The 21,094-nt window shown below is 49.6% G+C and overlaps 9 protein-coding genes across 9 annotated transcripts; 5 read left to right on the forward strand and 4 right to left on the reverse strand.

The window, feature by feature from the left end:
* Positions 1-1,518: 1,518 nt before the first annotated feature.
* Positions 1,519-5,572, reverse strand: P174DRAFT_458966 (acetyl-CoA synthetase-like protein; the record flags this gene model as incomplete). Its single annotated transcript, XM_024829726.1, has 3 exons — positions 1,519-2,674; positions 2,701-4,982; positions 5,117-5,572. The coding sequence occupies 3 exons, from the start codon at positions 5,570-5,572 to the stop codon at positions 1,519-1,521; spliced, it is 3,894 nt and encodes a 1,297-aa protein (XP_024684017.1).
* A 1,124-nt stretch (positions 5,573-6,696) lies between these two features.
* Positions 6,697-9,229, reverse strand: P174DRAFT_132314 (long-chain fatty acid--CoA ligase). Its single transcript, XM_024821106.1, has 6 exons — positions 9,148-9,229; positions 8,024-8,650; positions 7,868-7,962; positions 7,683-7,798; positions 7,279-7,631; positions 6,697-7,209 (listed from the first exon to the last, which is right to left on the reverse strand). Exons 1-6 carry the CDS (start codon positions 9,151-9,153, stop codon positions 7,180-7,182), a joined length of 1,227 nt encoding a protein of 408 aa, XP_024684018.1. The 5' UTR covers positions 9,154-9,229; the 3' UTR covers positions 6,697-7,179.
* Positions 9,230-9,506: 277 nt separating this feature from the next.
* P174DRAFT_429796 (sulfotransferase family protein) lies at positions 9,507-10,347 on the forward strand (the record flags this gene model as incomplete). Its single annotated transcript, XM_024825591.1, has 4 exons — positions 9,507-9,586; positions 9,644-9,827; positions 9,866-10,218; positions 10,269-10,347. The coding sequence occupies 4 exons, from the start codon at positions 9,507-9,509 to the stop codon at positions 10,345-10,347; spliced, it is 696 nt and encodes a 231-aa protein (XP_024684019.1).
* Positions 10,348-11,524: 1,177 nt separating this feature from the next.
* On the forward strand, positions 11,525-12,334 carry P174DRAFT_419363 (uncharacterized protein; the record flags this gene model as incomplete). Its single annotated transcript, XM_024824780.1, has 2 exons — positions 11,525-11,606; positions 11,652-12,334. 2 exons carry the CDS (start codon positions 11,525-11,527, stop codon positions 12,332-12,334), a joined length of 765 nt encoding a protein of 254 aa, XP_024684020.1.
* Positions 12,335-12,438: 104 nt separating this feature from the next.
* On the reverse strand, positions 12,439-14,204 carry P174DRAFT_386843 (cytochrome P450; the record flags this gene model as incomplete). The annotated part of the gene is made up of 3 exons (XM_024823327.1): positions 12,439-13,513; positions 13,570-13,995; positions 14,054-14,204. 3 exons carry the CDS (start codon positions 14,202-14,204, stop codon positions 12,519-12,521), a joined length of 1,572 nt encoding a protein of 523 aa, XP_024684021.1. The 3' UTR covers positions 12,439-12,518.
* Positions 14,205-15,072: 868 nt separating this feature from the next.
* P174DRAFT_404142 (uncharacterized protein) lies at positions 15,073-16,488 on the forward strand (the record flags this gene model as incomplete). The annotated part of the gene is made up of 5 exons (XM_024824019.1): positions 15,073-15,219; positions 15,271-15,634; positions 15,688-15,805; positions 15,864-15,928; positions 15,996-16,488. The coding sequence occupies 5 exons, from the start codon at positions 15,073-15,075 to the stop codon at positions 16,403-16,405; spliced, it is 1,104 nt and encodes a 367-aa protein (XP_024684022.1). The 3' UTR covers positions 16,406-16,488.
* A 184-nt stretch (positions 16,489-16,672) lies between these two features.
* On the forward strand, positions 16,673-17,564 carry P174DRAFT_449846 (cytochrome P450; the record flags this gene model as incomplete). The annotated part of the gene is made up of 2 exons (XM_024828884.1): positions 16,673-16,702; positions 16,764-17,564. 2 exons carry the CDS (start codon positions 16,673-16,675, stop codon positions 17,514-17,516), a joined length of 783 nt encoding a protein of 260 aa, XP_024684023.1. The 3' UTR covers positions 17,517-17,564.
* A 178-nt stretch (positions 17,565-17,742) lies between these two features.
* P174DRAFT_386848 (fungal specific transcription factor domain-containing protein) lies at positions 17,743-20,175 on the forward strand. The gene is made up of 4 exons (XM_024823328.1): positions 17,743-18,018; positions 18,072-18,284; positions 18,339-18,770; positions 18,825-20,175. The coding sequence occupies exons 2-4, from the start codon at positions 18,163-18,165 to the stop codon at positions 19,690-19,692; spliced, it is 1,422 nt and encodes a 473-aa protein (XP_024684024.1). The 5' UTR covers positions 17,743-18,018; positions 18,072-18,162; the 3' UTR covers positions 19,693-20,175.
* Positions 20,176-20,348: 173 nt separating this feature from the next.
* P174DRAFT_458970 (uncharacterized protein) lies at positions 20,349-20,938 on the reverse strand (the record flags this gene model as incomplete). The annotated part of the gene is made up of 3 exons (XM_024829727.1): positions 20,349-20,495; positions 20,529-20,606; positions 20,645-20,938. The coding sequence occupies 3 exons, from the start codon at positions 20,936-20,938 to the stop codon at positions 20,349-20,351; spliced, it is 519 nt and encodes a 172-aa protein (XP_024684025.1).
* Between the last annotated feature and the right edge of the window lie 156 nt (positions 20,939-21,094).

Raw genomic sequence — 21,094 nt, forward strand, 5'->3', positions numbered from 1 at the left:
GTATACGCAGCCACTACTCGAAAGTCACCAGAAGACCAACCTAGCAGCAAGAAAGACCAGTCCTCTACTCCAGCGCTCGCGATGGTCGGATGGCATCAATGCCTCTGTCATCTTAGTTTCCATGACGTGCTCACACTAGGAAATACCGGTACCATTCGCATTAAAGGCTCAAACACTTTTTAAGCGGGCTAAAATCACCCACGTCAAGCGGTTGAAGAAGCTGCGAAGCATGGGCAGGCATGCAGAGACAGGTTATTGCATTCTGTTTGCAGAAACCATCGAATTCAGCAGTTAAATGGCTGCTGTGGCCGTCAAGAATAAGCAACCACTTAGAACCAGTCATATAGCGCTTAGAAAATGGTTCAAGGACATTTTTCAGCCAGAGAAGACCTATTTCAAGGGTTGTCCAGCCATTCTGACTAGTAGCATGTAACTAGTAGCATGTACATCAAATGAAGTGTTACACTAGCATAGTCGCAACCTTGGCCTAAAGTCAACTGTTATATCGGCCAATATTGCCTCATAGTCGATGATTCATAGGTACACCAACATATTCTTCCTTGTCGCATTACTGCTTCCGGAGTTGTATATTACTGCTGACCGTATACTGTAAAGGATTAGGCCTATCGAGGCGACTCTGGGAGAGGCCCTCGATGCCAAAAGCCAACCGCTTCGCTATTTGATAGCATGATGCATTATAGCTCGCGCCTAGAGTAAGACCACATCCAACGTCAATGCATATATCGCACCCTAGTCCGTTCTCTGTGCCTGTTCATATGTCTAGTAGAAGCTTCAGGCGTATGGTCCGGGTGATTCCGGGCGACACTACGGAACTCGCGCGAAACAGCCAATGCCCTAGTCGGCGAAACTGTGTGCTTCTACTCGAATGGTTCATTCATTCTCTATGATGCGACGCTGGAGGAACCGTGGTCACGTTTAAGAAATTCCGAGCCGGGAGAGAGCTTCCCACTTTCGTAAGGGTACTTGCCACCTCCCAAGGGGAACATCTCCCTGTCCCAGGAGCTCTTCCGCAACAGACAATGAAGGACGCTTCTAAGTTTCTCGCCTATCCCATGAGTTCCTTAGGCTCGCACAAGATACCTTAGCCTAAGGATACGAACCACAAGATAAAGGGAAGACCAGAAAATGCTTGGTTGGAGGCGCCAAAGAGATTCTCGGAGCAGCTTCCAGTCCGGAGCCGGACCTCCATTCAAGTGTCTCTTGCAACCCGCACATCATGGTATCTCGCGCAGTCCTTGAGCTCCAACAAATTCTATGTGCTTCCGTGGGCAATCGTGTGCCAGGTCATTGATCTCAACCCTGATAATGCGTGGACATACCATGGTCTGGTGCTTGGGGGTAGCTCGTGTTCTCCTTTGCGGAAATCTTGGTCGGCGTTTCAATTTGGGCGTGGGGCTTGCTGAACGGGAAGTTGAGACCCGGTGCGCTATGAGTTCGGGTCCCTTTTTGCACCACTAGTTCCCCATGTTAAATAACATGAAGGACCGGCCAAAACCCTTATTCCTTAACGACGCCAGTGAGTAAATCCATGATCATATCGCATAAAATTCCGACGGTCGAGTCTGCCTCTTTCTGACACATGACATGACTGGACACAGCGATTGAAACATCCAGTATAGAGGCGAAGGGAGCCACACAGACGTTTGCGGTCTCACACGGCTGATTCGGAGTCGTAATCTGTTGCATCTGACAAGGAGTATCTCCCAGACGACAGATCGGATGCGTATCGAAGTTCTGACACCGGACAAAGCTCCCAAATCGCGTACCCGGTGGCCATGACGTGCAGTTACGCACGATCTGATCATATTCAGTATTCCAGCACTCGATCGTATCCCGGTGCTGTTGCTGGACCTGGCTAAGAAGGGCCCGTTTTGTCAGTGTCCCACACACACGGACACGCACGGGGATGATATTCAAGCACGGTCCAACTATGCGATCTTCATGCGGGATTCCCAGCAGCCGGCCATTAACGACTTGACCAAACACAATATCACGCGGCGCGGCGTCTGGAAAAATACGCGCCAGAGTTAATGCCCAAGCCGCTTTCACGATTGTTGCCAGGGTGAATTCCGCAGGAAGCTTAACATGGGCTACCTGCTTGCTTGATGTTATTAGTCGAGGAGAGTCTACTGTGCCTTGTTCCGCGGTCGGTGGGCGCGGTGTGACCTTAGCAATGTTTGACGACTGACTATCCAACCTTGTCATTGATGAGTCTGCTAACAGCTTTCTCCAGATCCTGTACGCTTCAGGCCCGCTGCTGTGCCGTGCGACACGGGCATGCACTGAGAATGGAGTCGTAGGAGCGAGTGACTGGCCATTGTATGAAGCAGATAAATCTTGGGAGATAATCGCCCAGGAGAGGCCGTCCATCTGAGCATGCACATGCCGAATAAGAAGGGTATTTGTACCATCTGGTAGTGCCACTATCTGCACCTGCAACAGGGGCAAGCCGTTGGTAGGCGGAGTAGCCAGACCCGCCGAGTCGTCGCGGCAATGCTGGTCGAGACTGTCGGCAGACAGGTACTGGAATCCAACACTCATGCGTTTGAGCACAACTTGTACGATCTCCTGGCGGCCATTTTTGGTCAAGGTGAGAAAGACTGTGCGCAGACTGGAGTGCTGATCTACCAGTGCTTGACAGGCCTTCAAGAGCCTGCACCAGTCGACCTCGGGGGCAACGGGATGCTAAGATATCGGTAGTTCATATTGTGAAGACTCCAGCTTTGAAATGCCGTCGTGTGGACAATTTCATGCACATTCTCTGATATGTGAGGAGGTAATACCATGCACAACTCCTCATGGGCTGTTGTATGTTCACGAGCGTCCGGTGCGTTTTCTTGTCTCCGGACAAGCTTCCGGGCTGGGGTAGGCTCGTGGCAGACCGCGACAAGATCGGAAAGAACAGGGTGATCATAAAGGTTGGTGATCGTAATCCTGACCCCTTCGCGTCGGGCTGCTGCCACCACATCCATTGCCTTCATGGAGTCTATCCCCGCGGCGAAGATATTCGTGCTCGGATGGATGTTTCCAGGCTCAAGCCCCAGTAGATCTGCAACAATGCATTTCATCGTGTTCAGCTGGCGAGCTTTTCCCGGGGAGCAGATTGTAACGTCGGCCTTGACCGAGATATGGTGTAGTGACTGGCTTTGCTGCTCAGGGTTGTACTTCTTCCAGTGCTCATGTGCGGTGTGACATCTTGGTGCCCTTTCTAGCAATGCATTGCGATCCACCTTGCCTGATAATTTCCGGGGAAGATCCTGCATAAAGATAAAATTCGCGGGAACGAGATTCGGTGGTAGCTTCATACTGAGTTCTTGTCTAATAGTGGAGACGGTTTGCCAACATTTGTCTCTAGGAACCTCCAACGCTCCATCCCGATCCACCAAAATCGAGCGATCCCGCGAAAGTCTGCTGCCTCCAATAAACGCAACCAGTTTGGTAGTGCAATGCCCATCCATGCTGGATTTGGCCGGGATGACGGCCACACACGATATCTGGAGCTTCTGGGCCTCACGACAGCTTTTAAGGCAGTTCTCTATCTCATGGACGTCAATCAATTGGCCATTGGCTTTGACAACCTGAGCCTTCCGTCCAACGTATATAAGCGATCCATCAGAGGTGTACCTGACGAGGTCACCCGTCTTGTAGAGACGGCCGCAGTCGGGAGTTGGGCCATCGACGAGGCGACTCTGCCATTCAAGCGCATCTGGAAACTGGGAGGCAGTGTCTTGCGAATTCTTCAGGTAGTGCCGGCCAAGACCTGTCCCCTGAAGCACTAGCTCCCCAACAGCGCCAACGGGCACCAATCTGTCATGGTTGTCCATATTAACCACCCAAAGACGAGAGTCGCACGCCTTGCCGAGATTGCGAGGATCGTGGCCCGGAAGGCAGTTCCCGACCATTAGGGTAATCCCTGCTGTCTCCGTCGCTCCAAAGCCTAGAATCAGCCGGACCTTGGAGGCCCAGAGTTTAATGAACCGAGGATCCGGGGACTCACCCCCAACCATCAGTGTCCGTAGACTTGGCACCGAGTCAGGGCTTGGGATTCTTGAGATGGAGGGGCAGAAATTGGCGAACGTAACCCGGTGACGATTGATAAAGCCGGCAATATCGTTGATACGGTCTCTTTCGGAAGGGATGCAAAGGCATCCGCCCAGGAACAGCATCGATAGTATTTCTCGAACACTCATGGTGAAGGCGTATGAAGAGAACTGCAAGCGTCGCGTCTTCCCACTCAGGCCGAGAGCGGGGGCCGTCTTCAAAGTTGTTTCGCAACAGGCACGGTTCTCCATGATGACACACTTGGGTCCCTTGGTACTACCTGAAGTAAATGCTGCGTACAGCGCACTGGACGGCGTGCATCGCGGCTGGGGTAACCGGGGAAGTGATTCCGGATCGGCCCAACTGGAATCGAGACAAACCACCTGCTCGACTAGTCCCTGAGCTGTGGGTTGACATTCCCGAGAAGAGACTATAACGTGCGCGTCCACTTTGTGGCATACCAGATGTAGGGTCTTCATGGAGAAGTTAGCATCCATGAGAACAAAAGCTCCTCCTGTCTTGACCACAGCAACAATGGCCACGACAGCCCATTTGGACTTTTCGAAGTAGACTGGAACAACCTCCTCAGGCCCAACTCCCAGCTCGAGTAGACGCAGAGCCAGGAGGGACGATCGCCGGTCCAGCTCGCCGAATGTCATCTCTCCGTCCCATGCGGAGATTGCGGTGGCATCCGGGGTTGCAGAACATCGCTGCGCGATGATATTATAGGCACATTGTTCCTGCATCAACTGCATCCCAAAAGGAGCATTCCAGCTGCACATTCGACGGATATCCTCGTCGCTACAGACGTCCATGTCGTCCACGGTTTCTCCTGTTTTGCGAATGATCTCAAGTATGGTTTGGTGCAGGGTGTTCGCTACAGCGCGGCCTTGTTCATCCGATAGCAGCGCGTGGCTGTACTTGATTGATAAGGAAAGGACGTCAGCGTCGTGGTCTAAACTGAAGCATATTGTGATTGGTACCTAGCAAGATAGTGAGTGAGTGGGGACTACACATGCTGCATTATTTTTTTCCGAGGGAGTCAGTCACGTACACGTTCCTCCCGCAAAATATTGCTCGTCTGAACCGCGTCTCGAGCAATGAAAACACAGGTGTTGGAAACTTGTTCCCATACCCCCGCATTTGTCTCTATACCTCTACACGTACACCCACCGACCGCGTCGCTCTCATTGCGCAGAAGCCGACGGACCACCGCTGAACCAGTTATATGAGCCTCGTACGGCCTATCCTCCTGACCGTGAACATGGAAGCAGACATGGTCGGCCCCCGTATAGGCCCGTAGGGCCACCGCCCATGCCGCTCGTAGAAGCGGCATTGCATCCGTTCCTTCAGCCTCAAACCACTGAGATAGGGCGCGGTGTCCGAGGCTTTCTAAACGCCGTGATGTACTTCCGTATGTGTTTTGTACTGCCTGGACATTAGAGGTAGGCTTCTTGAAGGAAGCCAGCGCTGGGAAAAAGCATCTGGGTGGATTCCGAATCGAAGTCATGATCTTACTCGAGTTGGTGAATATAGAAGAGGAATGCTTGAGTTCTGGAATTAGGAGTTAGATGGCCAAGGGGTCGGCGTGTTTCTTATACCTCAATTAGCGCCGGATCCAACTCAGCTCATGTACTTTGCCGGCAATTGCACCTAGCAAGGGATCGACCAAGTTGTAATGGTGATGCAGACGTAGGTTTGACTATCCTGCAAGGAAGGGAGTATAGTTTGTTGGCATTGGAGATCGTATGCACGATTGCAAGCACACGTTGTACGCGCGACTTGACGACGTCACACCGCCACTTACACCAACAAATTCACATCTCAGAGTATCAAGTCTAACAGCAAGTAAAGGCCAGTTCTACGCATGTCTTATGGCCCTGAAGCTCGGCTTCTCGATCTACATCATATGCAAGTTCGTCTAAGAAGACTGCCTCTGTACCATCCAGCAATACCGCATCAGCCACCTGCAGGTGATACATCCAATCCTCCCCACGCTCGATAAGCGACCCGAAACAGCTAAGTATGACCTCAACAGCGTGCAAAATATACTCAGCGCGGCGGCGCCACTATCCCGAGAACTGCAGAACAACATCCAGAGGCGCTTGACCACAAAGCGACACAGACCAACCTTCAGATTTGGAAGCGCGCCGCGTTCCTATTAGTTAGGCTGCACTACTCCTATTTAGGCTATTTAGTTGTCAGGAGAATGGGGTCGGCATTTTACTGACTTCAACAGTACAGTACCTCTGAGGTCTCCAAGAATATGCTGGCACTCGGATATGTATCCTCCATGACGCAGGTATTCTTGAGGATATTTAGCCCCCTCGCACCCAGCAGACTCTGGGAACCAGAATCGACACTCTCATTTTTCGGTATCTCCCCTTTTGATTCCGCTGCGCCAATCAACTAGTAGATCCACTGTATTTCAATAGCTATACGGGGCATTCCTAAAAGTAGTTAACAAGTCCTGAGTCGCTGTGATATATTATCAAAATCAGCTAACCTGAGTTGGTTTCGTTGCGCTAGTGAGATTCCCCAATAATCTCGAGTTGATATTGCCGAGTCCAGTCAATCCTGGCAATCGATTTTGCCGAATCCAATGGTACAGGTAGTTACGGTACAGAGGACGGCACATGACGCAGGCCCGTGGTACGACGCCTGCAGCCGCAATTTCCTGATGAACTAATCAAGTCCCTAGGGGCCTAGCATTGGTCTTGGCATTATACAGTTCCACTGTCCTCAAACCATCGGTGAAAACACACAATTGGGACCAGGCTGGCTCGGGTCATACTGTACAAGATGTCTCTTCAGTGACATGTTTACGTCGGCTTCCGCACAGCCTTGTGCACTTTTGATGATAAAATGTGTTCCTCTTCTGGACCGTCTCGGATCATCAAGTGGCCGACACCACGTGTCGTATTATCACATACCCGCGTAGCCACGGGTTTCATGAGTGGCTGGGATGGCGTATGAGTAAATCTGAATCCGGAATCCGAATCCGAATCTGTATTATCATATACTGTCACCATACGCACGTGACTATATCATCAGCCACACCGATCCTCATGCCCCTGTCCTAACATGGCTTGTATCGCAAAACGATAAAGATGGCACTTAACCAAGCTGCACCGATGATGATGGACTCTATTCGTCCTAAGTTCATAGCCAGCCTCTTGAGAATAATCGGGAAATATTGACTTAAATCATACCAACCTCTACATCTGGCGGTAACGAGCCTGTGTCCCCGAGCGACGTTTGCGGAAAATAATTCCGCGCAGTCTGGAATCGTATAATTTTCTCGGTTCCTGTACGTGGGATTGACTCTCCATCAGATAAACAACGGAGCACGGTTGGAATCTTATAAGCCTCAAGGTGAGAGGAAAGATCTTCTCTGATGCGCTCTAAATTGACATATTCTCCCCTTCGAATCCGTAGTAGGCAACCTACACGGTATCTGACCGCGGCATCAGGTATTGCGAGCACGCAGGCTTCCGTAACATAGGGCAGGCTCTGCAGACTCAATTCGACTTCGAGAATGGAGACTTTGCTGTTTATAGTAGATATAACTGGATAGTGAGTTAGTATCGGGAGTTCCATCAAATTAAAGGGCTCCCTACAGTCCGTTTTGGCGCGGCCGTCTAAAATGAGTTCCCCATCCTGGAAATGTGCGATATCTCCCGTTTTAAAGAATCCTTGTTCATCAACAATGTCACGAGCGGACTGGTCAAGATAACTGCAAGAAATCAGTGTTCGAATTTTCTCGGTAGGGAGATACCACAATGCTCTACAAAACGTTACTTACCCCAGAAACATACTAGGTGTCTTGACAAGCATCTCCCCATGATCGCCCTCCGACAACTTAATCGTGACACCGGGTTGAGCTTCGCCAATTGAGCGCTGTTTCAATGATTAACAAGGAATAGAGGGTCGCAAATATGATTTTCAGACGTATACTGACCTCCAAATTGTACACTGGCGATTGAAGCGTGATTGATATGGCACCAGTTTCCATACTACCATATGCAACCTGGAGCGACGTGCCCCCGAGTAATCCCTTCCAGAACTGCTTGAGCGAGATTGTCGGCATCGTAACGGCACAAATTGCCGATCGTAAACTTTTTGCCCCTGAAACGTACGGTCCTTGTTCTGTCGGGGATAATCGAGCGATGTGCTCTTCGAAATATTCCATCAATTGTAGCCACAGGCCAGTAGGTCCAATAAGGATTGTCAGGCCCCCTTGAGCGAGTCTATTCCATATAGCCCGACCGCTCAAGGCTGACTTATCGTGCACCTCCACGCGAATTCCCTTTAGAACTGCGGACAGAAACCCTGTGAAGCCCTGTCCGTGATATATTGGGGAGTGGAGTAAAAAGGTATCGTCAGCTGATCCAGAGGGCATGTTGTTGACTGTGAGACGGCGAGTAGTCTGAACAACGCCTTTACGTCGACCTGTCGTCCCTGATGTGGAGAGCACAAATGCAGGCCGGTCAGGTGAGAAAAGAACATGCTCATCAATCCATGGGTGATAGCCGGGAGGCGGTAATTCATCTTCCCAAAAAAGCGATATCCTCTTAATATTGAGATAATTTCCCAACTCCATCTGTTGCTGAATATCAGTCACCCGTTTTTCATGCGGAGGTTGAAAGATAATGGCAAGCGGTTGAGAATCCTGGATAAAATCAAGTAGGTCTTGCAAGGCGGCATTACTGTCTGTATTCACATGCCATGTTATCATTTTTCAACACAGAATAAGTTGAATGAGGATCTCAAATTACTTAACGGCATGATGGCTGCACCGGTAGCTAATACTGCACATATGGCTACTAAGGTCTCATAGCTGGCCTCTCCGAAAAGCGCAATACGACAATTCTCCCCAAGGCATATGCCATCATCTTTCGAGGATTCCAGTGATAATTCTCTTTGAATGACCTGTCGAAACGCTGAAATATCTCTGAGCAGCCGATGATAGTCCTTGTTGACAGTGCGTGAGGTACATGAAGCCTCCCGGTCTCCTATATATTGGGCTGTACGGAACAGTTGAGTGAAGAAAGAAGAATTGGGAAAGCCCCCTGTCTTGAGAAAGGTCATCGTTGAAATAGAGTGAAATCCGTATAAAAAAGATTTCAGATACTGTTGAGACTGTAGCTTTGCAATCCAGTTACATCTAAGGAATTATATATGTTGTCCAGCTGTAATAATTATTCAAGTCCTCCGGCTTTGCCGGCAAACATTTAACTGCACCCCTTGCATGTACAACCATCACAGTGTCACATGATATTGTGAAGGACAAGAAGCTGAAAGAAAACAAGGGATAACTCTGTCACCTTGGCGTGCGCAAAATTTCTACACCGTATTTTCCCTCCATTTTGTCTATAAAGGCTTTGTGACTTAGAACATCGTTGGGAACATCGTTGTCATCGGCTACTACCCAGTCCGACATAATGCCCCCCTTGAAGATTATAGGAGCAGGCTGGGGACGTACAGGTACACTGAGTCTCTGTCACGCGCTGGAGCTATTAGGGTAATTGATTAGTCTCATGCACATGTCTTGAAGTAGTCTGCTAATTTCTACATCCAGTTTCTCATGTCACCATATGCAATCAGCCCTGCTCGACCTTAGCCAGGATCCTGACCTCTTTATTGAGGCCTACCATACCCGCACAGGCGACTGGGAACGCGCATTTATGGGATATGATGCCGCTGTCGATTGGCCGGCAGCTGAGTTCTGGGAGGAGCTTGCAGTAAAATATCCCGATGCGAAGGTGATATTAACTGTCCGGGATGCTGAGGCATGGTCAAGACCATCCAGGACTGGCCCATGTCGACAGAGTTAGAATGGCCGGAACATATGCACAAATTTCGGAGAATGGCACGTGCTATCATCCGTGATGGTGCGTTACAAGGGTTTAGCGATAAGAAGGCAATGATTGCGCGCTATATGAAGCATATAGAGCGAGTCAAGAAGACTATTCCTTCGCACCGTCTGCTAATATTCGACGCGAAAGATGGCTGGCAACCGCTGTGTCATTTTCTTAATATGTCTCCGCCGTCTGGGGTTTCTTATCCACATAGCAATCGTGGTGGGGACTTTGAAGCGCGTCTTCTCTGGATCAGAAAACAAATCCTTGAGAGTGGGTCGGAGAAGTCAACAAGGTATGATAATCTTATACTGCTTGAAGACTTGCTCACTGACATACGATCAGCATGTTCCCGGCCGATTTGAAGCAAATGAGTGCGAGCAGCCTGCCTATGCAGAGCTTGTGCAAGGATGAAGCATCTTAGCATGCTAGTGGGCTATTGTTGAAGCTGAAATACCCTGACAGTTTGGTACCTTAATGTCTTACCGAATTCGAACTTTCACTGGCTTCTAACCAAAAGGGATGTAGCAGGCGAAAATCCATACACCAAGTTCAGTTGGATTGACATCCCCCGTTACACAAAAATGCGCTTTAAGAGGCGACTAGAGTCTAAGCGTACGTTTTTCATTAATGTCCACTTCAATGGGTCGAGACATATTTCCTCATCATTATAATGCCCCATGACGACCTAAAGACGAGACTTAAAGATCATCTTGGCGCAGGGTACCAATTGAGTGGTATCTTTGTGGTCAACAGCCGATTCGTCCGGGTCTCCGGGATGAAGAGATTCAATGATAATTATGTCGCTAAAGGAGCGGGCAAAGGTTGCCCCGGTATCTCGTTAGCGAGAGCTTAGACTTAAATAGTTCTGGACCTTCTGGTCAATACAAATCGACTTGATCTCACGCCATTTCCTCCGTCTTCGATCTGGACCCAATCAATATAATACACCTGCCCATCCTGAGGTCCATCATGGGGCAATATTGGCTGCCCTTGGAAATTATCTCCCTGGTCATTTCTTACCTCGATGTCTCAACAAACTCCAGTCTGATTCAATATGCAACAGTTAGCCGGGAGTGGCAGGCCTGCATTGAGCAACGCACGTTTGCAACCCTTAAGCTGAACACCCCCAGCAGCTCAAGGAATTCTCCCAAGTTGTTGCTAGCAATAAGCAAAGACAGAAATATGTTCAGGAAATTCATCTCATTATCCAACTTCAGCCATACAATATTAGAGCGCGTGCCTACTTGGAGACAGCTGCCGAGCACAGTCACAATAATAAACTATTTGTCCGGACGATACAAGATATTCTCCGGATTCTAGCAACCTGGCCAGAGAACCACCGAGGAATCGAACTATTCGTTCAGGCACAGTCCCCTATCTACGCCACCAGGCGGGAAAGACCACGACGTGAAGCAGATTGTGACACAAGAGAAGAGGACCAACTGGACTTGAGATTTGAAAGATCTTATCTCCATGTCTCTGAGGAAAGCCTGAAGAGGATTCCGCCTGTGATGGCAGTGACTACACTTACTATCTACGGGGGGTCGAGATATGAACGGTTGATTAGACCCTCAGCAACAGCTGTCCTTGTGTCAAAGATGCCACGGTTACGGAAAGTGGTACTGAACCTCAGGGATAACGAAAAACGAGAACAAGACCTCCGCAAGCGCAACCGGGCTGGTAGAATTTATCCCCTTGTATATCTATCAAGCTGACCCCTCACAGAATTTGCGAACTCGTTTCATCTCTTGCCAGCATCAGTGCAGAGACTTGACCTTGTATTCTACAATGAAGCACCCGGATGTGAGACCTTCGACCCAGTTGACCTTGTTCAAGGGAAAGTGGAGGACCTCTTGAGTGCTCAGTTACGGGGCTTTTCACAGCAGCTTACCTCACTCTCTCTGCAATACGCTGTTGTAGGGAAAGAGTTATTCTGGCCTGTTAATACCGATGAGAACAGACAGCTCCCATTTTGGCCGAATTTAACAACATTCCGCCTGGAGTATCGAGACACAAGCCCGTCCGGAGAGTGGCATTTTGAAACAGGCCGTATTGAGGAAGTAGAGGATGCGGGTGCTGTACGGCCGCTTCGTGAGATGATCCGGCATCCAAGATACCGTGCAAAAGCAGCGGTGGAACGTATTCAGGAATTCTATATCTCGGCTGGAAGGGCAGCGCAGCGCATGCCACGGCTCCAATGTATGGATCTGAAGTGCTTTTCTCCTTTGGTAAGTCACGGGTTTGTATACGAGGTAAAGGGAAAAGCAGCAACAGCAGCGTGGACAGATCCAGCTGCATATGCACCGGCGGAAGGGGTTCTGAATGTTTGGAGGGATGCCGCTTTTCAGCATACTGGCGTGGAATCCAGTCTAGAGGTTGAGCTGATAGACAGGACTGGTGCAATTTGAAACGCTTCTTGTCGCTCTCGTTCTTGGCTATGTTTATGATATTTGTACATACCCTTTGTACATAACATTAGTCACTGCCACTTAACAACTACATGAATGATATCCACATTATCCATCTTCTTCACTAATCACATAATCTCGTTGAACGCAGACAATCAATTATGAAACATAGAGACTGATCTGACTACGTCCTCCGCCGACGAAGCCTCACCTCAATCCCCTCCTGACGAACAAAAAAGCTATTATGAGTCTTCCATTCCCCCTTCGGGTCCGCCAACTCAACCTCATACCTCGAGACCAGCGTGGCCACCACCTTGTACACCTCCATCATCCCCAAGTGCCGACCAATACACACCCGGCTCCCCGCACCAAAGGTCAGGTCCGCAGCATTCATCCGCTTGAGGCGCTCTTGGTACGCCTCCTCGGTCTCGCGGGTGGGGTCGCGAAGCCACCGCTCAGGCCGGAAGAAGTCAGCGTCCTCGCCCCAGACGGACTGGTTGCGGGCTAGGACGTAGGGATTCATGCCGACGATGCATCCGCCGGGGATAAACTGTCCGTCTGGAAGGGTGAGGCCTTCGTCTGGGACGTAGCGCTCCAGACACATGGCGACGCCGGGGTGCATCCGCATGGCCTCGCGCACGACCGCGTTGAGGTAGGGTAGATCCTGCGCAGTTTTGAATGGTACGATTGTGGATGATGACTCGGAATGGAGAGATGAAGTCTCCTCCTGCAATCGTTTCCACACGGCGGGGTTCTTGAGCGCAAAATACAGCGCCGCGTTGAGGGTGATGGCGGTGGTGTCCGCGCCGGCAATCATGTTGATCATCAGGTAGGAGATGATCTGAGCGTCGTCGACCACATTGGGGAACGTGGTTTTTGCTTCGATGAACTTATCGAGGAAGTCCGGCTTGCTTGGGTCGTGATATGCTGTATCTTTGCCCTGGAGGCGGTCGACGAGGTGTTGGATGGAGATGTTGGTGATGGTTCCAAAGGACGGCGGGCCGATCCGGTAGATGGGGTTCTTGTCGAGGAGGTGGTCGAGAATAGGCAGTTGACTCACCAACGCAAAGTAATCCATGGCCTTGTCGGAAATGGCGATGGTGTGGTCGAAGTCATAGCCCTTTTCGAGGTACCCTATGGGCTCACTGAAGGTGACTTTTCCTACCACGTCCCAGGTATCTATAACCAACACAAAATAAGCAAGTGATTCTTGTGGCCAGGATGCCCTCACTTACAGTAGAGCAGCCATTGGCCAATATCACAAAGTCTTCCAGCTTTCGGTCCATCAATAAACTCCTCCTCCAGTCTCCGACACAAGAAGCCAATAGTCTCATCGATATGAGGTTCCAGCGGCAGCACACCCGACATGGAGTAATGCTTTGCAATCGGCCGCTTCTGTTGCGCATGCACCTGCGGATCGCATTCGCTGAAGAGGTTATAGATGATCTTGCCGTTGTTCTTGGCACTACTTCCATGATAGAACTCGGTTTTGCGGTAATCGCCGCGGGTGCTGTAGATGGTGCGGATCAACTCGGGCATATCCAAGTCTACCACATTGGGCGCGATCCGAACAACTGGACCGTACTTTTTGTGCAGTTCAGTGGTAATGGTATGCACCTTTCCCTTCCGGACGTGATAGATCCGCCAGAGGTTGGTCCATCCTGTCACAAGTACATCCATTAGGTTTGTTGCACCAGAACTGGGATATACCTCACATACCTGCGAGAATTGGACCGGGGAAGCGGCGTAGAGGGGAGATGAGATACGTCACCAGATACCAGACAATGAGAGCAGCCCATAGAGCTCCAAAAACTGGGTTGACGAGGACTCTCCGTCCGTAATCGAACGCCACAGACTGAAATGCATCCATGAGAGACGACAATTGTATTGTGTTTTTGGGGAATGAAACAGAAACAGACACAGAATCGACAGGGGGCATCAACCTGGGATGTGTACTATTTACGCCATGTCCCATGGCAATTTATCGCCTGCGGAGGCTTCGACTGTAGATTGGAAGCTGGGGTCTAGATCTTCGGTTAACGCCTTGGTAACATTCACTAATGCACGGACGAGACAGAATAGGTAACTTGAATCCGCACGGGCCGTCTTCAGGGTGAAAAGCACCATTGTGGCTTCCTGAAAAATCCTCTTGATTGGTCCCATCGGACGAGATGCCTACAAGGAGTACATGGCACGGACCGGATTGGAAACCTCTCAGAGGTATCCAGGCAGCAAGTGTCCTGTGCGTCCTGTCAAACCGATAGCGGGGGCCAGATGACACCTCGCAGGGGCTAGTCGAACATGACGCCTAATCTGCCGCTCCAAGTGCAATCATGATTGGACGGATAAAAGGCCCAATATATACGAGCTGGGACCTATCACAAAAGAAACTTCGGAAGAAGTTTCCTGACCCTGTCCTGTGGACCGCCTCTAAATCAAGGTTCTCTCGATATTTGGGATATGTGGGCACGGTCTATCATCTCCCAAATTTGAATGACAATGGCTGATATCTATCGAGTTGATGGATCATCGAGGCGCTCGTTTGGCAATGCAAAGTATCAATTATTGGATCTCCAGCACGCCGTTAGAATGACAGCTCACAGACGGCCTATTTTGAGTAGAAAGTACGAAACTGCATGTATATTTATCTGCTTGAAACCAGCAAGCTGAACTGAACCAAACATCTTTCCTCGGCCAAGGTCAAAAGAAACACCATCCTCAGAAGACCAGACTTCACAATGGCAATGGATAAAGGCACAAAAGCCATCGCCGTCATGTGGGCAATGACTATACTATCCTTCATCCTGGTGCCTCTGCGCATGTACACGAGAATCTTCATTATCCAGGCCCTAGGGCTAGACGATCATGTGTATAACCTTGGTTGGGTATGTTCATAGCATGATCTTGCAAGTGTTTCGAGAATTGACTGGTGCCAGGTCTTCCTGCTTCTGTACACCGTGTTTCTCACCATATCCAACCAGCACGGATTCGGCCAACCCATCATGACCTTGTCCATGGACGAAGCGGTGCACGCGATTTACATGGAAATGATCGGGCAAACGTTTGCCGTCCTGGGAATGGCAATCGCCAAGCTGTCTCTGGGTATTTTCCTCCTCCGCATTGTGGTCAAGAGTTGGCATCGAGTGTCGATTTGGGTGTCAATGGTCAGTCTGTCCATTGTCTCGGTCATGACGGCCGCGATCTTCTGGACCCAGCGGCTGCCATCAAGGTCCATTTATGATCCGCGCGTCCCCGGGCGGACTGTCGTCAACGTCGTTCCCTTTTCAGTATTACTTGGCTGTAAGAGTTTCGATACGAATGCGCAACCAGACTACTTGAGCTGACCGAACTAGCTTGGTGTGCCGCGGTAGACTTTTACTTTGCCATCCTGCCTTGGATCTTCATCTGGAATCTGAATATGAAGCAGAAGGAGAAGTTGGTTATCGCCATAAGCTTGAGTCTGGGCTTTATGTTTGTTGCCATCCTTCCGTGTATCTCGCAGTAGACGCTGACTGACTGACTGTCCCAGAGCCGGAATCTGCGGTGTGATCAGAACGATTGAGTTAGGCGGATTGTCAAGCTCCAACTACACCGGTCAGTAGCCTTCCTCCCCCTGCCGTCCCTGGGATTTCACAAAACTGACATACGTGGTACATTCCAGAGGACACAATTAATCTGATTATCTGGTCAGCCGTCGAGCTCGCAGCGACACTCATCTGCGTCGGCATCCCCACCATCCGCCCCCTGTACCGCCATATCGTCCACGGGTCGCGGTTCAAAGACTCCAATGAGGGTTATAAGAAGCATGACGAGAGCGGCGAGCCGAACCCGGGAATTCGCATGAAGCCTCTGGGTAGAAAGCCTCGAAAGGGTGATCTCGAGACCACGACATCAACCACTTTGGGTGATACTGGATTTGATATTCCTCGCGGCGAGACATCCTCGTATGTTCAAACTGTGAGAGAAACGGACGAAGAGAGGCTCGTCAGTTCTCCCAGAGGGCCGCATGTCAACTCCATTCAAGTGCATGAGGAGGTGACCGTTGAAAGGAGCTCAATGCTGTCTGGCTAAGAAAGGAGCCACAGTAGTGAAGCTGTAGTTCCTTAGGGCTCTACTGTACCTTACTTGCAGGAACTGAGCTGTTTGGGGGCGGGATTGGCTGAATTATTGATGTTGTCAAAAGTAGAGGCTGGCGGTATTAGTCAAATATATACCCAAGACTAACTTGGGTGCTGTCTGCTGCATTGACGGGCAAGTTAAATGTATAGTTTGTATATATATGCTCATAACAATCCATTTCCACCGCCCCTCCTCCCCCCACCCCCAAAACACCGCACAATGCTTGATATGGTATCCAATTTTTGGAAGGTGAGAGATGATAACACCAATGTTCTGTGGGAGGTCCCGGCTGAACGCATTCGCCTAAGAGCTTGATGTTGAGGTAAAGAAGAGGGAAAGGACATCAGGGTCCTCGGGCCAGGGAGACCTGGATATAGCAGCTGTTGCCCTCGATAGCGGAATGTTCACTGATAGCGAGCTGGTGGATCAAATGATGACCTTTTTGGCCGCTGGACACGGGACCACATCCCACGCCCTTCAGTGGGCCATATACACGCTCTGCAAGCATCGGGAGATACAGGATCGTCTTCGAAAAGAGGTTCGTTCGCAATTGCCATCCGTTGCTGATGGCGGATCGGTTCCCTCCGCTGGTCATCTGGATAGCCTGCTGTATCTGCGAGCAGTTTGTAATGAAACTCTACGCCTCTACCCTCCTGTGCCGTCGACCATCCGAGAAGCACTATGTGACACAACTGTGGTTGGCTATCATATTCCCAAGGGCACCGTCTTTACCATCTCCCCGGCGGTCACAAACGTGGATGTGGAACTCTGGGGTCCCGATGCTGGGGACTTCAACCCTGAGCGCTGGGTGCGAGATGGATGTGTCAATTCAGGAGGAGTCAGCGATGCTTTTGGAATCCTCACCTTTCTTCAAGGTCCACGCAACTGCATCGGGGCCACATTTGCCAGGGCCGAATTGGCGTGTCTGCTTGCTGTACTTGTAGGTCGATTCCGGATGGAACTCGAGGACCCCAACAGGGAAGAAGAATTGACGCAGCGGGGAGTCGGCGCTGCACCTGCAGATGGATTGCGTGTCAGGTTTGACATCATTGAAGGATGGTAGAAATTGAGTAGGATCTGCTGTATGAGCTATGTTATGTAGTCACTGAAATGGTGGTGGGACTTGGAAGTTCTAGTACCTAGTACCTAGGTTCTTTTGGGCACTTCAGTAGTTGCGTCCACCCGTCCCATCATCATTAGTCACCATAATTCAGTCATCACCGGCAACTCGGCACGAGAAGAGGCGATCATTGGATGCTGGACATCCCAAAAAACACACCCACTTCATAGACTACATGAGGATCTCATTGTTGTTCTTGATAGTGATTATAGTATCGACTCTACATAACCAGAATGAGTAGGGAGAAAGGTGGACCATGTGGCGTGCGTATATTGCCGCCAAATGAAGGTATTCGGAACAGCACCCCCTTTACTACTGAAAGCAGTTTAAGTTCAGCAGCGAGCGTGCGATCGGTACGATAAGCTTCCTGCCCCTTTTTAAGATGCTCCAAGGCAAACAAAGTGTGCTCAATCGACCCGTCTTTCCGGCGGCAAAAAAAGCAACAGTACGCCGTTGAAGCGACGATCCGTGATGATTATAACTGATCTGATGGAACAGGAAGCTAGCCGAAATCGAACAAGAGCTGCAGCAACTCAAGAACCAGTTGCAAAGTCACGACCAGCGATATCAGAGTAGGGCTAACAATGTCATGAGCCCTCGCTCATGTCTTCGTATAAACGAAGAAACCGAGAGGATTGACCTTTCCTCGATGGACAAAACCGTGGGGAGCGTCTGCATACCACAAGCAGTGGTCCAGACCCTTTTGAACGAGTAGGACTATCTATGGTCATGTCACTAACCAGACTCTCACTAACAGCATACTAGATATTATGCTAATTACCACATGTTCCTCCCCATTCTTCCCGGTCAAGCAGTCTTCAGTGCCTACACTCATTCTTCTGATCTCCTTTTCTCAGTGGTGATGTTGACTGCTCTTAGACGATTGTCAAAGCATTATGATCTCTATCTGTCGCTTGTTGATGTTGTGCGATCGCTGTTGGCGAATCATTTGCTGTCGGCAAGTGGTACCATTCAGACAATGCAAGCACTATTATTACTCTGTCACTGGCCACTTCCATTCGACAGAAATGAAGATCCATCGCATGCCCTCATTGCACAGGCTACTCATCTTGGACTTCGCCTAGGCCTTCATAGACCGGGTCATGGAAGAGAATTCCTGGCTCATCCCTCCCCTGTGGAAGATATGGAACATATACGGCAAATGACATGGGTAGCCTGCTTTATTTCGAATATCAGGTGAGTATAGCATGTAATGGCAAACCGAGTGATGGCAATTCTCATTCTTCTCAGTGTCAGTGCTCAGCTGGGACTTCCAGCCACAGTCCAGCTCGATGACGGCCTCCTGGAGATACTGGCCTCGAAGGGCCCCTGGCTTCGGGAAACCCTGCTCTGTCAATTGCAGATAGCCTCAGTGGCCTCGCGGATTAGCTCAGCACTTGGGAGCCACAAATGGACCACCGGGTGTCCGACACATGAGTACAATCTAATGGTTCGCCATTTCGAGACAGACCTGCGCGTGCTAGAGATTCAATGTGCTGCTTCCTGGTCGTTGGCAGATCACATTGTATATCTCGGCACTCAGCTCATGCTTTATATCATTGCCCTCAGTGCGGACGAAGGTAAACAAGCCAGCTCACCGTCCTCCTGGGTGGCTTTTGGTTATAGCACGGCGATTTGCCTGATTCAGAAGGCTTCTTCAATGGAAAGCAAATGGCTATTTGCGCCCGTCCGCCTTCATAAGATTGTTTTGAACGCGGTCTGCTTCCTCGTACTATTAAAGCGGTTCCGATACTGGGAGTCTCTTGATTTTGATCTGCTTCTACTTAGCAGCACAATCAACCAGGGGCTTGGGTTATTACCAGGGTTGTCAGTAACTCCAGGAGACTTTATGTCTCGTGCATTGTCATTGCTCGACCAGTTCAGCCAACTTACTGACAAGTTCCAATCTCGAGACATGCCGAATGAATTCTTGCCGGTGAAGTTCAGAATGGGGGCGAATGTAGCTCTCAGCACGGCAGTTCGAGCGAGGGAACTGATACAAAAGCAACGGGATCATCAAGGGTGTTCTGATATGGTTGATCTGGGAGCTATGCAGGACATTGATCAGCTTTTGGACTTGGACTGGAGTGAATTGTTTGGAACAGGATTCGGTGCCTGACTGTCGAATGCTAAACGAGTCAGACATTCACTGAACAGATGCTTACGCCCAAACTAGGGTCAATGATCGTGGGGCGGAATGCCGCCCATGTCCAGCGAAAGACGCCACCCTTGCCGGAGGAATACACGACCAAGTCTTTCCATCACGACCTGGAAAGTTGGAATCTGCTCTGGGATGTGGTGCAGAAAGAGACCGGCATGAGATTTCGGATGGAAACTTGGGAACAACCCGATCAAGACCTCATGGATCATCCAGAACTGGGGTATATATGATGTACTTCACCGTGTCTCTGGAGTGACAGGAATATTAGTGGAATAGCCCTGTTTTCCACACCCTGTGGTCGTATGTGCTTGATTCGTAGCACGTCTTACTCATATAGCATTTGTGGAATAAGTTTGGAAGACCAACAAGACGTCAAATGACCTAGATTTTTGCATGATGAGCCCATAATTATGGATAAGGCGAGTCAATCAGAGATACTCGGCAAGGACATGGAAGATCAGCTATCCTAGTGATATAATCTGATAATATAATACAGGCAAAAAAAAAAGGGGGGGGAACGGAAACTGTAGGAAGTGTGAGAATATCCCCCAGGGGTTCAGTTGCTTTGAAGTGCACTACAGCAGTTCCAACGCTATGCAAAATAAATAAAACCCTCAAAACAGCCAAACACCCTGATCTGTCGTAATTAGATGGACATTCCCCTCTTCATTATATGCTTTTCCAGTTCCAGCATCATACACGGGGATTAAGCCCTCAGGAACAGAGGGACACAGTTCCCACATGTACTTACTAGTCAACTGCTAATTGCGAGGCCATAAGCAAGGCAGTTCAACCTGTATGAAGCCAGCATATTGCAGATCATACCGCGTCTTAGGATACCGCCCATCGATCATACCAACGAAGCCATACAGCTGACCTTGCCATTAAGGGGTCTCCCCCAGCGAGGAACAGGACTAGTAATAATCAACTTAAGTAATTGTTCATTAATAATAAGGCATCCTTTAAAGAGACCATAGCCCTGCCCTTTACTAACACAGAGATACTCAGCAAAATGCTGGCGAGCCTGTTCAATTTCAGCCCTGTCCCAGAAGCTCTTGTTAGAGAAGATCACATCCTTGTATAATTCCTTCATAAGTTGTCCCGTGGTTAGATCAGGCTCCGGATCCTCTGGTTTCCTATGATGGATTTTGGTGTAGAGATCTGATTTAATTAAATAGTTCATGATTTTAGCTAGTTTATCCATGAAGATAGGCCACAGGTTATCTAATTTAGTAGTGTAGACTGTTCAATAGATTATATAGCCCCACGGGAACTTTAAATCTAGTGAGTGAAATAGAAAGCGTGTTATCTGATAACTTTTCTGTTTGGACCATGTCGCTTTCTCTAAGAATTTGAATAG

Source organism: Aspergillus novofumigatus (genome assembly GCF_002847465.1).
Source record: "Aspergillus novofumigatus IBT 16806 chromosome Unknown P174scaffold_3, whole genome shotgun sequence".
NCBI classification, from domain to species: Eukaryota; Fungi; Ascomycota; class Eurotiomycetes; order Eurotiales; family Aspergillaceae; genus Aspergillus; species Aspergillus novofumigatus.